At 41.6% G+C, this 15,959-nt stretch overlaps 1 protein-coding gene across 9 annotated transcripts in view; it reads left to right on the top strand.

The window, feature by feature from the left end:
• The window catches only part of IL1R1 (interleukin 1 receptor type 1), a 78,523-nt gene that overhangs the window by 45,118 nt on the left and 17,446 nt on the right, over window positions 1-15,959 (top strand). For 2 of the 9 annotated variants that reach the window (XM_019428539.2, XM_019428540.2), the window contains exons 3-6: window positions 3,311-3,447; window positions 4,156-4,297; window positions 7,046-7,109; window positions 15,618-15,852. In XM_019428539.2, coding sequence (XP_019284084.1) covers window positions 4,250-4,297; window positions 7,046-7,109; window positions 15,618-15,852 — 347 coding nt within the window. In that variant the 5' untranslated portion in view covers window positions 3,311-3,447; window positions 4,156-4,249. Of the gene's footprint in view, window positions 1-3,310; window positions 3,448-4,155; window positions 4,298-7,045; window positions 7,110-15,617; window positions 15,853-15,959 lie in introns of those variants that run through there. The other 7 variants (XM_019428535.2, XM_019428536.2, XM_019428538.2 and 4 more) reach the window with 5 other exon arrangements.

The raw sequence follows: 15,959 nt of genomic DNA, 5'->3' as shown, positions 1-15,959 counted from the left end.
TCTACCTGTGTGCACGTGCAGGGCCCCTCATGATATGTGACCGAGCTGGGGGCAATCAGGGAATCCATCTCGGAGGTTAACGTAGGCAGGGAGAGCGTGAACCATCCCAGGGTCTGCTCCCCACAGGTCCTTTGCGGGGCAATACAGCCTGGGCTCAGACGCTGCTCTCAGAGCCTGGTGCCTCCGCTGCCCCTCTCCCAGAAGTGGGCCCACACAGCACCTGCCTCTTCATGATGTCTGGTGCATGCCACCTCTGTCCTGTGCCTGGCTTCTGTCCTGGAAAGCCAGGTTCACAATGTGGGGGGATTCCTCAACAATAGGAAGGAAATTCCTCGAGGTTGTGGGAAATTCTTCCAGAACAAGAAGGCGTTAATAGATGCAGTGTGGCCACAAAGTAGGAATAAATGCCCCTTCCCTCTGCACTGGGGCCCTGGGCCTCGTGGAAACCACTTGGGTTCTGGTGACAGTCACTCTGTCCCCCAGCTGTCACCCTTCCTGTGTCAGTGCTGGATATGGAGTTCCTTGCAGACTGACAGGACAGCACTGTGTGGTGAAGTGGGACGCTTCTGCTGGGGGCCTGTATGTTCATTGTTAATTCTTGTACTTGATCTCTGCTTTTGTAATTTAGTTCACGTTGAAGTTTGTCCTTCTAGGTCTGGTAGGACATTGCTTTATGCCTCAAATTCACATTTCCATTTTATCTTTTTTTTTTTTTTAATTTTAGAGGGAGAGAGAGACAGTACACATGTGCAAGCAGGGGAGAAGGGCAGAGGAGGAGGAGAGAGAGAATCTTAAGCAGGTTCCACACTCAGCTCGGAGCCCCATGCAAGGCTCGATCCCCTGACCCTGGGATCCTGACCTGAGACAAAATCAAGAGTCAGATGCTCAGCCTACCAAGCCACCCAGGAGTCCCTCCATTTTATTGTCAGTAAACAAGTAGCTTCATACATATTTTTCATATGACACATAATCGTGGTGTGATGTACCAGTTTCCAGTTTCCAGATACGTTATAATCACCAAAATGCAAGGGGAACTATACATTTCATGTAATTGTCATAGAAAGCTGTGTTTCCCGTTTTCGCACCCCAGGGCACTGCAGTGAATAGACCAGGTTGCTGGGGGCAGGGGGCTGACCAGCCGAGGCCTCCTGTCATGCCAGGCCCTGGCTGACTACCCTGGTTGGGCATCAGCACCTCAGTGCACGGCTGGGTCTCTGCACACCAGCTGGAAGCTGCCATGGAGAGGAGGGTAGACAGGGTGGGAAATTTCCTATGGAACACAGACATCACGGCACCTGCGGGCAGGACGGGAGCATTGTGTTAGGGCTTGTTAATTTATTGGGAGCATTAATCCTTTCCCCTTCCTTAGTCATTTTTTTTTATGTGAAAAATGCATCTGAAAAATAACACAGTGGAATAAATACATGACGGTTTTTATTGTCAATACTTTCTAAAAATATTTTGAATTTTACTTATAAACCAATTTCAAAAATCACTGCAGGCTTTGCTCAGTTGCCTCTGAACAAGGGAGGGTGACTTGGCCAGTATCCCTTCTGGCAGGAATCGCTCCCAGTGTCTGGTCCTGCTCCGTCTGCTGTCCCCCAGCGTCCTGCGTGGCTTCCTGGCTGTGCGTCCTTTGTGTAACCCCTGAAGTGGTAGTCTTCCTTGTCCAGGGTGGTTCCCTTGCATTTCTCTTCTCTGACTCACACTGAGTACCTATATTCTATCCTTTCTCCCCCTTGCTTCAAGGCCAGATTTCGTGTAGTCTAATGTGAAGATGGTGGGTGAATCCCTTCCTCTCTCCCTCCCTCCCTCCCTTCCTTCCTGAGCTCTTACCACATGCAGGGTGAGTAGGATGGGCCCCCCCTCACAGGAGCCTCCCGGCCCAGGTAGGGAAGGCCAGCAACTGGGGCGAGCCACCACTGCTGCCCAAGCCCTGGGTCCCAGAGCCAGAGGTCTGAGGCATGCGGTGCCCTGTGCCCTATGTGACTTGTGGTCCTGGCCATTGAGGGCAGGGGCCTCTACAGGGCCCCTGGAAAAGGCCTGAGATCAGAATTGGCTCAGAGCTGGTTGGACATCACAGAAGAAGCAGGTGGACTGGGAACAGTAGAACGAAGTGACAGCCCTGAGAAGCACTGGAGAGGCGTGGTGGAAGCGGAAGGCAGCGTGCTTGCAGATGGGCAAGGAGAAGACCCTATAACCCAAACAGCAGAGGATGGGAAGTGGAGACAGAATATAAAAGTTCTTTTAAACAACTTTCTGGGGCAAAGAGGAAGAGGGAAAGTGAAGTGGTTTAGGGGAGGTGGGAAGTCAATTCTGCAAAAGATTTCCTGGACTTTCCAAGTAGATTCATTCCTCTTGCCCATCCTCTCCCCGCCCCCTGCCCCCCCCCCGCCTCTATTAATTTCTCTGACATTCCCCAGGTAATTGCCCCCCGCTGCACTCATTTCTGGGCCATACTTCTGGAGACCGAGAGGGCACTGTGCTTAGGACAGGGGGCAGGAAGATCAGGGAGTCTTTGATTTTGTGTTCTGTGTGATTCATGTGGACAAGCCACTGTGCCTCTGACCCCTTCATGTTATGCTGTATCTTCTCACAAATCTAACGTGAATAATCAGGCAGTAGTTAGTCTATTTAACCTAAGCAACGTGTTTGGTGTTGCATTGGCTATTTTATTGATTGGACATTAAAAGGCCTTATGCCTCAGTCTTACCAGCATTTCCAAGGCCTAAGGAAATGAATCAGACCTGAAGAAAATGTCAGACTCCAACATATTGAAAGTAAACCGTAAAACCAGGGAAAGGATTGTGGAATGTCTACAGGACATAACAGCTCAGCTTTTTGGAAGTTGTTTCAAATTCTATAATTTGGAATGCAGGTGTATCAATACACTTGATGTAAGGAAGGACTCCCAGTGTGCCTGTTCTTACAAGGGACCTGTTCATTTCTTCCTGGCATCTGGGTCTTTCTCTGAGCTTTCTTCTCCAAGTGCAGAAAGCGGTGAGATCCCCACAGGTGGCTCCATTTTTCTGCATCCCTGAGGCTGGCAAAGAGCCAGGTTGTATGTGTTTTTTTTTTTTCCCAGAAGGGATGGTGGTTGTTCACCTCTTGGCATCTCTCACGCCCCCGATTCGATCTTCTGAAACCGTCGTCTCAGAGGACCGTGGGACATCTTGCTCTTTAAACGTATGGCACATTTTTCCAGCTTGTTGAGGGTTTTTTGGACACCTCTTGAGATCTGTGCAGTGGTCGGTCGGTGACTAAGCTTCCTCAGTCGAGCTTACACTGGTGTGTGTGCTTCCTTCCCCAGGTAGACTCGCCCCTTAAAGATGCTGACTCCATCCTGAGAAGCAGGAGCACCTCACACACCAGTTCACACCTCTCGAGAGGCGAGGGGCTCACCGGCCTTTTCTCACAGACAGCTGCAGTCTTCAGCCTCAGCTTCAGGTGATCCTGGCATATCTCTCATTGTATACCGAATATTGGACAGCTGTCCGGACATTTTCCTTTGGGTCAGCTCCATGGTTTTATCTGATTTCTGAAGGGGTCTGTGGCCCCTCTGAGGGTCACCGCTCAGTCACTTTCCCAGTGACCAGGTCACTTACCTGTCACTACGATTACGACCTGTGTGATGATGGCTCCCAGTGCTCTGTATGCTCTCCAGTTCTGGCACATTCCAGGCCTTGTGTCCATGTCACTCAGCTTTCAGCTGACACTGGGGTTCTCGGTCTCTGTTGGAGGCCACACTGCTAGCTAGCCACAGGAGACCCAGGCCCAGTCGTGCTGTGAGTGACACCCTTTGGGCATCTCCTCGGGTTGTCTGTGGGTTCTGGAGCCTGTCCCCCTTTTCTGGCCTGCCCCTTGCTGGTCTCCACCTGAATCAACAGGGGCTGGTGCATTCCAGACCCCCTCTGTCACCCTTCTTCTCGCTTGCCTCTGACTGGGTCTCAGATACACCCCATCACTGCCGCTGACTCATGGCCCCATGCCCTCTCGTCTGGACTCCCTTTCACAGCAGCCTGCTCTCCCCGCCAACCCTCTTATCTCTGCTTTGTATTCCACATGGGTGCCAAGATTTCTATAAAACATGAAAATCTGATCGCACACCACCCTGTGGCTTAAGTGATTTTCTTTTTTGCCACCTACAAATTGCAGTCATCTCCACAGCGAGACTCCGTGTTCTGGGCACTTTGGGCCTCCCCAGCTTTGCCTCTCAACTTCCCACCTTTGGTTTATACTCTGAAACAGGATGGGGCTGATCTCTTCCATGGGCTCCCCACCACCTCCTGAGGTTCAGGTAACACCTCATCCAAGAGCCCTCCTCCAGGCTGAGTTAGGGCCCTGGGGGTGGACACCCCTGCGTCATCATGTAGCTCTCTCCAAGTAATTCTCTACAACCCTTACAACCCTACGAGTAATTTGGAATTAGATCCTGAGATACAGTCTATACATAAAATTCACCTGGGCATCTTCCTTTTCTTCCCTGTTCCGTAATCACACAAGTCAGATCTTGTAACTGCATGAAGTAATAGCTGGCACTGTTCAGTTGGTTCATAGTGCCTTTATATTGTTTCAGAGAAAGTAACGTGAGTAGTTGATTAGCCTGGACCTGGTCATTGGGAAATCATGTAAACCTTTATTTTTCTGCCTCTCTATCAGGGAGACTTAAAACACTTCCACAGAGCTACAGAAAGAGCTAATAAGCCAGGCTGCTGATAATCTGAATATAGTTTAAAGGCAATATATAATGATAATAGCGCGATTAACCTCGGCTAACTTGGGAGAAGGCCAGTTTACGTGAATGAAATGTCAGAATTACAGGATATTTAAGGAATGCAGTCTTACTGCTCTGAGGTAGGTTTCAAGGCTTGAACCAGGCTTAAGGATCATAGTCTTCATGCTGGGGGTAAAGTGGGGAGACTATAAATGGGAGCATCTATCATACTGAGAAAGTCTTTCTTTTTTTTCTCTCAGCATTTATGAAAAAGCACGTTGTGACATTTTTTATGGGTTTTAATACCACTTCTTAAATAGAACATTTTTCAGATAATATTTAAATGGTTGCACGTCATTAGTGTCTGAATTAGTGATGTCTTAGTTACAATATGTTTTGTGCTTGCAATTAACTTGTAGCCTCAGATAATATAGACAGATTTCATCTCCTGTAAAAATTAACAGACAGGTGTTGTTAAAGTGTGAAATTGCATGGTTTACTCTGGACATTGCCCCTGAAATTGGGTTAGAGGGGGGAGCTATTTCTTTTGTTAATTTTTTCATTGTTCCATGCAAATTTATTAAGGGCTTGAGCTCCAAGTGTAGTGGCATTCTGTGGGGGCAGTGAGGGGCCTGTCATGGTGCCTGCCCTCATGATGCTTCCTGTCCTGGGATAACCACAGTAAGATGTGCCCGGCGGGGGCTATGGCCTGCATGAGCACAGAGGAGGAAGGCCCAGCTGGCCTGGGGGTCTGTCGGGGATGATGGTGATGACGTTGAGACCTGATAGATGAGGGAGGTAGCCAGGTGAAGGGAGGAGGGACTAGGGAAGGCAAAGTCTCTGAGGTGAAGAACAGGCCATGGACCACGGTGGGGGACAAGGAGGCGGGGCATTGAGTCTGAAAAAGAAAGTCAGAGCCTTGGCACAAAGAACCTGTATGCACTTACTAAGAAGTTTGGACTTTGTTGTGTGCACTGGGGGGCCAGTGGAGGTATTTTGAAAAGATCATTTGGTAACTGTGGGTCTGTGGGCTCTCTGGATGAGGGGGAAGTGGTATGTCCACAGGCAAAGAGACCGATGAGAAGTCTGTTGCCATAAGTGATCCAGGCAGGAGCTGGTGATCGCCTGAGCTAGAGGCATCGGCAGTGGGTGTGAGTGAACGGGGCCACTTGATAATGGTTAGGGTGGTTAAGAGAGCAGCTCTGGGGGGGGGGGGCGGTGGTAGATTCAAGGTCATTGGCCTAGATCTCTTGTTGGGTGGGAGTATGTGTGGCCTGTGCAGGGCAGTGCTGTGCCTGTCATTGAGGTGGGGAGAAGATGAGTTTGGGTGGAGGCCTTCTGAGTCTGAGGTATTCACGGGCCCTCGATTTGTGTGGAAGTTCACTGGAGGTGTGAGACTAGAACTTACTGTATGCCCTGTTCAGGAGCACCCACAAGGAACATTCAGAAGGAAAATGAGGCTATCCTGAAAATTAACTTCATTAGCTATCCTGAGAAGTTTAGAAGAGTAGGAAAAATTGGTTTTTCTTCTTTTTACATCCAATTGATACGATTTTAGTGACATTGTTTTATTGATGAGGCAGTGGGCACGTTTTCTTTCCAGTATCAATCAAGTACCTGATGTGGTTGCATCCCACATATAACCCTATGGCTGACAGATACCTGTTGAGGCCGATGCTATGTTGGTGTGGTCTTCTAAATCACCCAGGGCCTGTGGAGTCTTGTTTTGTTTTGTTTTGTTTTTTCTTTGTGACAAGACAAATACATGCTCACTGTAGAAATTTTAAATAGCTTCAGAGAAGCGAAAACCATTTATTTTCTATATATGTTGTTACTATTTTTTTAAAGTCTTCTTTGGGGCATCTCTACTTAGGTATACCATTTGGTACCAACGATTTAGTATCTTACCTTATAGAATGAAGGTGTGGCCTTTCAGCTGGACCTGGGAGTATGGGAAGACTTTTGCAAGTGGGTCCTAGCAATAGGGTACATTCTGGGTGGGGAACAAATCCACACAAGTAGAAGCAAGCTGGTTTAGGGCCTAGTCACTTTGGATATAGCATAGATTAGCTTGGGGGGAAATTTGAATGGGAAACAAGGTGGGAAATGAATGTTGGGACAGATGATGGATGCTTTCTTAACCTTAAGTTGTTTGAATTTGTCCCCACTTCTGTCCAGAAGCATGATCACATTGATGCAGGGCACTAACCCATCAGTGTGACTTGGGGAGGAGGGTGGAGGCAGGTGGGAGTTAGCGTGTGTGGTTTTAGAGATTTTTCTGGAATAGTAACATTTTTATTTTGGTTTTTCTTCGATTTCTGTCTTTTCCAGGAGAATATGAAAGTGTTACTCAGGCTTTGTTTCATAGCTGTACTGATTTCTTCTCTGGAAGCCGGTAAGTAAGCATTTCCTTGTGTTCCTGTTTGCTGAGAAACTCTGTTATTTAGAATTCATGAAGTACCTTCTGTGATGGAGTCATTTTTTTCTCTCCTGTTCTATTGAATCTGTGACCTCCTGGTCGCAAAACTGTACTGCTGGATGTTCCTTCCTCATTCTCTCACTTATGGAACGGTAGACTAGGGCACAGTGAGCTTACAAGCCCAAGCTCACGTAGCTAGTGTCAGAGCAGGAGCTAAAGTCCAGGTCTCCAATGTCAGGGCCAAGCCTTCTCCGACTTTGTTGCTGATTGAAGAGTGTGATAAGGGAAATCCTGGCTCTCATTCACAAGAAGTATCAAAATTCACTATGAACCCACAACTGAACTGAAAACCATCATAAGACAGTTCTTTGTTTTCTCGATTTCTTCATTTTTTTTTTCCTTTTTTCCTCTTCTTACCATACTGCAAATGCATTTAGCCCTTACTGTGTGCTAGGCTCTAGGTGCTGGGGACACAGTGAATAACCCCAATAGAAATATCTGCCTGCATGGGGTTTGCATTCCACTAGGGAAGAGATACAATGCATTAGATAAGTAAGTATATATTATGTCATATGCTAAGAAGCATACATAGAAAAAAATCAGGAAAAGGATATATAAAGTTTGGATAAAGTTTGGACACTGGGGTGGGCAGAAGGTTAAAGATTTTGATTGTGTGGCCAGAAAAGGCCTCACTGAGAAGTTGACCTTTGAGTCAAACCTGAAGTGGGGGGAGGCAGGAGCTATATAGATATCAGGTTGGGAGTGGAGAAACATTTCAGACAGCATGTGCCAAGGCACTGAGGCCAGGAGTACTTGCATGTTCTAGGAACTAAAATACCAGTGTGGTTGGAGCAGAGTGAAAGGTGAGGGATGTGATAAAGGCTGAGGTCATGTGGATAATGGTGGTGGGGGGAGGATGGTGGAGGGTTGTTTGTGTAGAACCCATAGACCTTTCTAAGGATCTTGGCTTATACTCTGTGTGAGATAGAAAACTGCAGGGTTCTGTGTTCAAAACCAGAGAGATGATCTGACTTCTATTTTAACAGGATCATTCCGGTTCTTACATGGTGAATAGATCGTGGGGAGGCAAAGGCAGAAACAGACCATTTAAGAGCTGTTGCAGTGATCTAGGCAAGGATTGATGGGAGCGTGTTCAAGGGTGGCAAGGAGAAGTGAGAAGTACTCAAAATTTGGGTATATTTTGATGATAGAGCCAACAGGATTTTAAGATAAATTGGATGTGGGTATGAGAGAAAGAGAATCACGGCTGACTCTAAGGGTTTTGGCCTGAGCCAAGTGCAAGGTGGAGTTGCCCTTGACGGGGCAGGGGAAGATCCATGTTCAGACCACACGTGTTAAGTTTAGCTCCATTCCGTGTGGAAATAGTGATGTTGACTAAGCAGTCCGGAGCCCAGGGGAGAGTTCTGGGCTGGATATAAAATTGGAGACCTCAGAAAGCAGCTGGTACTAGAACCATGAGACGAGATGGGGTCACCTGAATGTGGTTGGAAAAGATAAGACCTTCAAGGACTCAACACTGTAGATCTCCAAGGTTGGTGGTCAAATTTCTACTCATCAGAGACTCAGTGAAAGACAGACCTGAAATGTAGAAGAAAAGCAGACAAGTGTCCTGAGATCCAAGTGAAGAAAGCGTTTCAAGGATGAGTGGATCATATGTGTCAAATGCAGATACTTAAATAAGTTAAGTAAGATGATATCTTAGAGTTGTTTATTTGATGTGTCAGCTTAAAACTTATAGATCAGAACAATGTCAGTAGAGTGGTGGGGCAGATCCCAGATAAACAGAACAGGGTGTCTAGCTGAGACCTTCTTAAAGTTTACTCTTTTTATCATACACTGTTTTTGCTACCGCCATTCCTAGTAGCTAAATATTTAGAAGTCCTCACGGGGTACCATGCTAACCTGTCCACTTTTATCTCTCTTTTTTTTTTTTAATTTTTTTAACGTTTATTTATTTTTGAGACAGAGAGAGACAGAGCATGAACGGGGGAGGGGCAGAGAGAGAGGGAGACACAGAATCGGAAGCAGGCTCCAGGCTCTGAGCCATCAGCCCAGAGCCCGATGCGGGGCTCGAACTCACGGACCGCGAGATCGTGACCTGAGCTGAAGGCGGACGCTTAACCAACTGAGCCACCCAGGCGCCCCTGTCCACTTTTATCTCAATTTTATGTTTTTTTTCCCTAATGTTTAGTTATTTACTTTGAGAGGCAGAGAGTGTGAGCAGGGAAGGGTCAGAGAGAGAGGGAGAGAATCCCAAGCAGGCTCTGCACTGTTGGGGTGCCCATATTCCTTTGAATTCGTATTTTTGTATTCTTTGGGTAAATACTTAGTAGTGCAATTCCTAGATCTTAGGGTAGTTCTATTTTTAACTTTTTGAGGAACCTCCATACTGTTTTCCAGAGTGGCTGCACCAGTTTGCATTCCCACCAACAGTGCAAGAGGGTTCCTTTGTCTCCACATCCTCATCAACACCTGTTGTTTCTTGTGTTGTTGAGTTTAGCCACCCTGACAGGTGTGAGGTGACATCTCATTGTAGTTTTGATTTACATTTCCCTGATGATGAATGACGTTGAGCATTTTTTTCATGTATCTGTTGACCATCTGTATGTCTTCTTTGGAAAAATATCTGTTCATGTCTTCTGCCCATTTTTTAATTGGATTATTTATTTTTTGGTACAACACCACTCTGTGACTTTTCCAAGGAGCTTCCAGTCAAGTAAATTCATGGCAGTGCTCTAAGAATAGGGCGTTCTGAAGAGCTCCAAACCTGGTCTCCTCTTGAAAGCCTGCTGTTTTTCACAGCTGTTGTGTTTTCCAGGCTTCTGTTTTCAAGGCTAGAGTGGAGCTGGGAAAAGGGGATGACAGTATTTTAAGTTACAAAGACACAAACTGTTCTGTTCCACTGAGATTTAGCTGGTTTGTTATTAAATAAATGTGTTTGGTTTTTTTTGTTTTTGTTTTTGTATTTTTTTTAAGAGAGAGAGAGGGAGTGGGGGAAAGGCAGAGAGAGAGAGAGAGAGAGAGAGAGAGAGAGAGAGAATCTTAAGCTGGCTCCACACTCAGCTTGGAGTCTAAAGCAGAACTTGATCCTATGACCCTGAGATCATGATCTGAGCCGAGATCAAGCAAGAATCAGGATGCTTAGCTAACTGAACCACCCAGGCGCCCTTAAATAAATGTTTTGATTATTGGAAGCCTTTGATGGAAAAAAATTTCCAGTCTTATTTCTGAGACTTCTATTCCAGTGACCTCTTTATCTGTATACCAATACTGCACTGTCTTAATTCCTGTGGCTTTATAATAAATGCTGAAATAAAGCAGTGTAACTTCTTAAAACATTTTTAAAAAATCAAAACTGTTGACTCATTCTGTATGAATTTTAGAATCAGCTTGCCAATTTTTACAAAAAAAATCCTGCTCATATTTGGAATGAAATGGAATTGAATATAAATCGATTTGGAGGGAAGTGACATCTTGACAAAATTGATTCTTCTGACCCATGAACAGATTATACATTTCTTCATTTATTTAGAACTTTATTTAAGCAACGTTTTGTAATTTTCATTGGATAGGTCTGAAGCATCTTTTGTCAGATTTATTCTTTAGTCATATCTTTTGACGCTATTAAAAGTGATATTTTAAAAATTCAGTTTTCATTTATTTTTTGCTTGTGTATACAAACACGTTTAATTTTGCATATTCATATCCTACAATTTATTAATCCTTCCAGGTCTTATGTAGATTTCATAGCATAGTCTACACAGATGGTCATATTGTCTGCAAATAAAGACATTTTTCTTTCCCCTTCAATCTGGATGCCATTTATTTCTTTTTGTTGCCTTAATGTACTAATTGGATCTTCCAGGATAATATTGAAGTGGTTACAGTGGACATCCTTGCTTTGTTCCTAATCTTACTATATGATTAGCTGTAGGTTTTTCATACCTGTCTTTTATCAGGTTCAGAAAGTTCCCCTCCATTTCTAGTTTGCTGAGAGTCTTTATCAGGAACGGATGTTGGATTTTGTCAAGTGCTTTTTCTGCACTGTTGAGATGATCATATAATTTTTCTTTTAAAAGGTGTTCAAATATGGAATTTCATAGAGTTTTTAAAAGAGGTGGATCCAACTTTGTATTCCTTTGATGTTATGTACATTATAATGCATTATCCTTTTTTGATATTATTGTAGGATTCAGTTTGCTAAAATATTTTAAAAACCGTTTACATCTATGTTCACGATGAGGAGTGGCTTGTGGGCTTCTTTTTTGGTCGTGTCTTTGTTTTTGACATTTGAATACTGCCGAGCTCAAAGTAAACCAGGAAGTGTTATTGACTCTTCAATTTTCTGGAAGACTATATAAAATTGGTGTTATTTCTCCTAGTGAAGCCATGTGGGCCTGAAGTTTTCTCTTTGGAAGTTTTTCGAGTACAGATTTACTTTATTTAGTATTTACAAGTCTCTTCGGGTTATCTTTTTCTTCTGAGAAGTTTATAGTCAAGGAATTTGCTCATTTTATTCAAATTCTTAAATTTACTGGTATAAAATTGTTCATAAGATTTTCTTATTATCTCTTTAAAATATTTGTAATAAGAGGTGTCACCCTCTTTTTTCCTGATCAGTAGCTAGACATATATCAATTTGATGGATTTTCTGAAAGAACTAGTTTTTGGTATCTTTGACTTTATTATTTTTCTGTTTTTTATTTCATCAGTTTTTCTCTCAGATCTTTTGGGTATATATATTTTTTCTAGTTTCTTAAGTGGAAACTGAAGTTAGTAATCTGAGATCTTTTTTCTTCTGTAGACATTTAGTGCTGTCTTCTTTCCTCTAGGTACTGCTGCCAGTGCATGCCACAAGTTTTGATATGTTTTGTTTTCCTTATTCAGGTTAAATTACTTTCTAATTTCCCTTTTTCTTTCTTTTTAACTCATGGATTATCTAGAAGGGGTTTACATCCTTCAAATATATGGGGAATTTCTAGATTTCTTTCTATTATTGATTTCTAGTTTAGTCCCGTTGTCACCAGGGAACATACTTTGTCTAATTTGAATCCTTTTGAATTTATTGAATATTAGATTATGAACAAGAATATGATAAAATTTTTTGTGTGCACTCAAAAAAATGTGTCTTCTGCTCTGTTGGGTAGAATTATCTAGAAATATTGATTGCACCAGGGGTGCCTAAGTGGCTCAGTTGGTTAAGCATCAGAATTCAACTCAGGTCGTTATATCACAGTTTGTGAGTTCAAGCCCCGCGTTGGGTTTTGTGCTGACCGCTTGGAGCCTGAAGCCCGCTTCGGATTCTATGTCTCCCTCTCTCTCTTTGTTCTTCCCTGACTCATGCTCTGTCAGTCTCTCGCTCAAAAATAAACATTAAAAACAAGTTAAAAAAATTGATTATGCCAAATTCATTGACAGTGCTCACATCTTTTATATCATTATCATTATATGGCTGTTTTACTTGTTCTATCAATTATTGTGAGTATGGTGTTGAAATCTTTGACTGTAATTGTGAGTTTCTTTATTTCTCCTTGAAGTTCTATCACGTTTTGCTTTATGTATTTTGAAGCACTGTTAGTAGGTGAATAAACATTTAGGATTACTGTGTACCTCTTGATAAATGACTCCTTTATTGTAATGAAGTGGCCATTTTTATCCTGGTAATGTTCTTTACTGTAAAATTGGATAATATAATAATCATTCATACTTTCCTTTGATTAGTATTATGGTAGATATTTTCTCTTTTTTACTTTTAATGTATTTGTGTCTTTATACTTAAGTGTGTGTATGTGTGAGAGTGTGTGTATAATAGGCAGCATATAGTTGGGTCCTTCTTTCTTTATTCAGTCTAACTATCTTTGCCTTTTGGTTGAGGTATTTAGACCATTAAAATATTTTAATATGATTGTTAATACATTTGGGTTTAATTTAGCATCATATTTTATTTTCTCTTTGTCCTATAAATTCTTTTCATTTTTGTTTCACTTTTTTGCTGCCTTTTGGATTGAGAATTTTCATAATTCATATTTATCTCCTATGTCTGGCTTATACTAATAACTTGTTTGTTTTTAAAATAACTGCTCTCAGGATTATGGTATCCATCTTTAACTTACTGCTATCCACTTTTAAGTGATACTATACTATTTCAATTATAGTATAAAAAATTTAGAACAATATACATCCGCTTCTCCTTTATTGAACTTTGCCTTATTGTTCCCATATATTTTACTTCTTTACGTGTTATAAATCTCACAATGCTTTTTAAAAAATTTTTGCTTTAAACATTCAGTTATCTTTAAAGATATTTAAATAATAAAAATTATTTTATAACTACCCATGTAAGAAACATTTCTGAGAATTTATTCCTTTATATAGATTCATTTTTCATCTGATACTATTTTCCTTCTTTATGAAGAACTTCCTTACATATTTTTTTTTTTTTTAGCATAGATGTACTGGTGGTGAATTTTTACAGCTTTTATAAATTTGAAAAAAAAGTGTTTATTTTGCTCCTGTTTTTGAAAGATATTTTTACTAGATCATGAATTCTAGGTTGGTAATTTTTTCTTTCAGTACTTATCGTTATTTTACTCTTTTCTGGTTTGTATTGTTTTTGACAAGAAGGCTGCATCATTTTTGTGTTTTGTGTAGTTTTTGTCATGGTTTTTTTTTTCCTTAGGGTTTATTGTGATTTTGGGATCTGTGTGTACATTATTTTAATAAAATCTTGAAAGCCTGTATTTCTTCAAGTACTTTTTATGTTTCACCCACCTCTCTTCTCCTTTTTCTTCAGGAATTTATATTACATGTATTGAAGTTGTCCTGCAGCTAACTAATTTTATTTTGTAAAATTTCTGTTATTTTTCTTTCTGTGTTTAATTCTGGATAGTTTCTAATGCTGTGCCTTTAGGTTCACTAATCTTTTTTTCTGTATTGTCAAATCTGCCATTAATCATATCCAGTGTTTTTTTTAAGTCAACATTGTGGTTTTCATTACTAGAAATTTTATTTAAATTTCATTAAAACATCTCTTTCGTGTCTCCACTCAACATGCTTGATCTAGTATCTTGGACAAATGGAACTGAGTAGTAATAACTATTTTAATTTTTCAATCCATTCTATCATCTGTGTCAATTCTGGGTCAGTTTTGATTGACTGATTATTTTCTTCTTATTATTGATTGTATTGTCCCACTTCTTTGCACACCTGATAATTTTTGATTGAATGCTGGTCATTGTAAATTTTACCATTTTGGGTGCTGGATATTTTTGTATTGTTAAAAATGTTCTTGAACTGTTCGGCCACAAGGTTATGACTTGGAAGTAGTTGGTCTTTTCAAGTTTTGATTTTAAGCTTTATTAGTCATGATCAGTACGAGGTTTTGTATGGGGCCTAATATGTCCCATCTGGTGGGTCGGAATCATCTGGGTACTTTACCTGATGCCCCATGATTAAGGAGGCTTTTCATTCTGCCTGTTGAAAACATCAAATGTTACTAGCCAGTGTGTGCTCCAGTGGATATTCACTCTAATCCTTTTGACAGTTTTCACTCTGGCCTTGGCACTTCTAATGTGCTTATGCTAATTGGTACTCAGCTGAAAGCTTAAGGGAGACTTATCTCCAAAACTCTATCTATCTATACAGTTATAATCCCTTTGGTATTCTGTCCTGCAAACTTATGGTTTACCCGGATTTCCAGCTCTATTTTCTCCATTCAGAGAGAACACTGGGCTTTGCCTGTGTTTCCTCCTTGCAATGTCATGACCTAGAATCTTTCTCTAGGCAGTAACTTGGGAAAATTGTAGGGCTCACCTGTTTTGTTTTCCATCTTTCTAGTATTTCTGTCTTTTGTTCCCTGATGTTCCATTTTTAAAATTGTTTATGTGGGAGACCAAATCCAGTCCATTTTGTACTGAAGTAGATATCTCCCCTGCTACATTAGCACCAAATTTTAGATGGACAGGAAGGGATAAGAGAGGTTAAATAGCTTTCCCAAGGACACACAGCTAGTCAGTGACACAACTGGATTTGTACATAAATCTTTCAGACTTCCAAGATGATATTTTTATTTAAATTTTTTTTTTAAGTTTTTAAGTTATTTTTTTTAAGTTTTTTTAAGTTTATTGATTTATTTTGAGAGAGAAAGAGCACGAGCAAAGGGGAGCAGAGAGAGAGGGGGAGAGAGAGAATTCCAAGCAGGCTCTGCACTGTCAGTACAGAGCCTAGCAGGCCTCAGACCCACAAATCGTGAGATCATGACCTGAGCCGAAACCAAGAGTTGGACACTTAACCAGCTGAGTCACTCAGGTGCCCCCAAGATTATACTTTTAATCATAAAGCTATTAAAACATATATAATATGAATTGATGTATTTTATAATTGACGTGTTTATATGTAGATATTACATTAAAAATCACTGACGAATTTCTCATGGAAATTGCTTTCCCTTTTTCCCTTTTAAAGATACTTGTGAGGAACGTGAAGAAAAAGTAGTTTTAGTTTCATCTGCGTATGAAATTGATGTTCGTTCATGTCTTCTTAACCCGAACGAAAAGAAAGGCACTATAATTTGGTATAAAAATGACAGCAAGACACCTATATCTATGGAAGTAGACTCCAGGATTCATCAGCACAAAGATAAACTTTGGTTTGTTCCCGCTAAGGTAGAGGATTCGGGACATTACTATTGTGCAGTAAGGTAAGAAAGGGATTAATAATGTTACAAACATGTGTTCTGTGTGGCTGCAGTCGTTAAGGATGGAAACATCTTTAATGGTGCTTAATTCATCTATTTTGATTTGTTTT

Source organism: Panthera pardus, unplaced genomic scaffold (genome assembly GCF_024362965.1).
Source record: "Panthera pardus isolate Hobbes unplaced genomic scaffold, ASM2436296v1 HiC_scaffold_25, whole genome shotgun sequence".
Classification (NCBI taxonomy): Eukaryota; Metazoa; Chordata; class Mammalia; order Carnivora; family Felidae; genus Panthera; species Panthera pardus.
The sequence above is the reverse complement of the archived record's forward strand: the minus strand, read 5'-3'. Positions and strand labels throughout refer to the sequence as shown.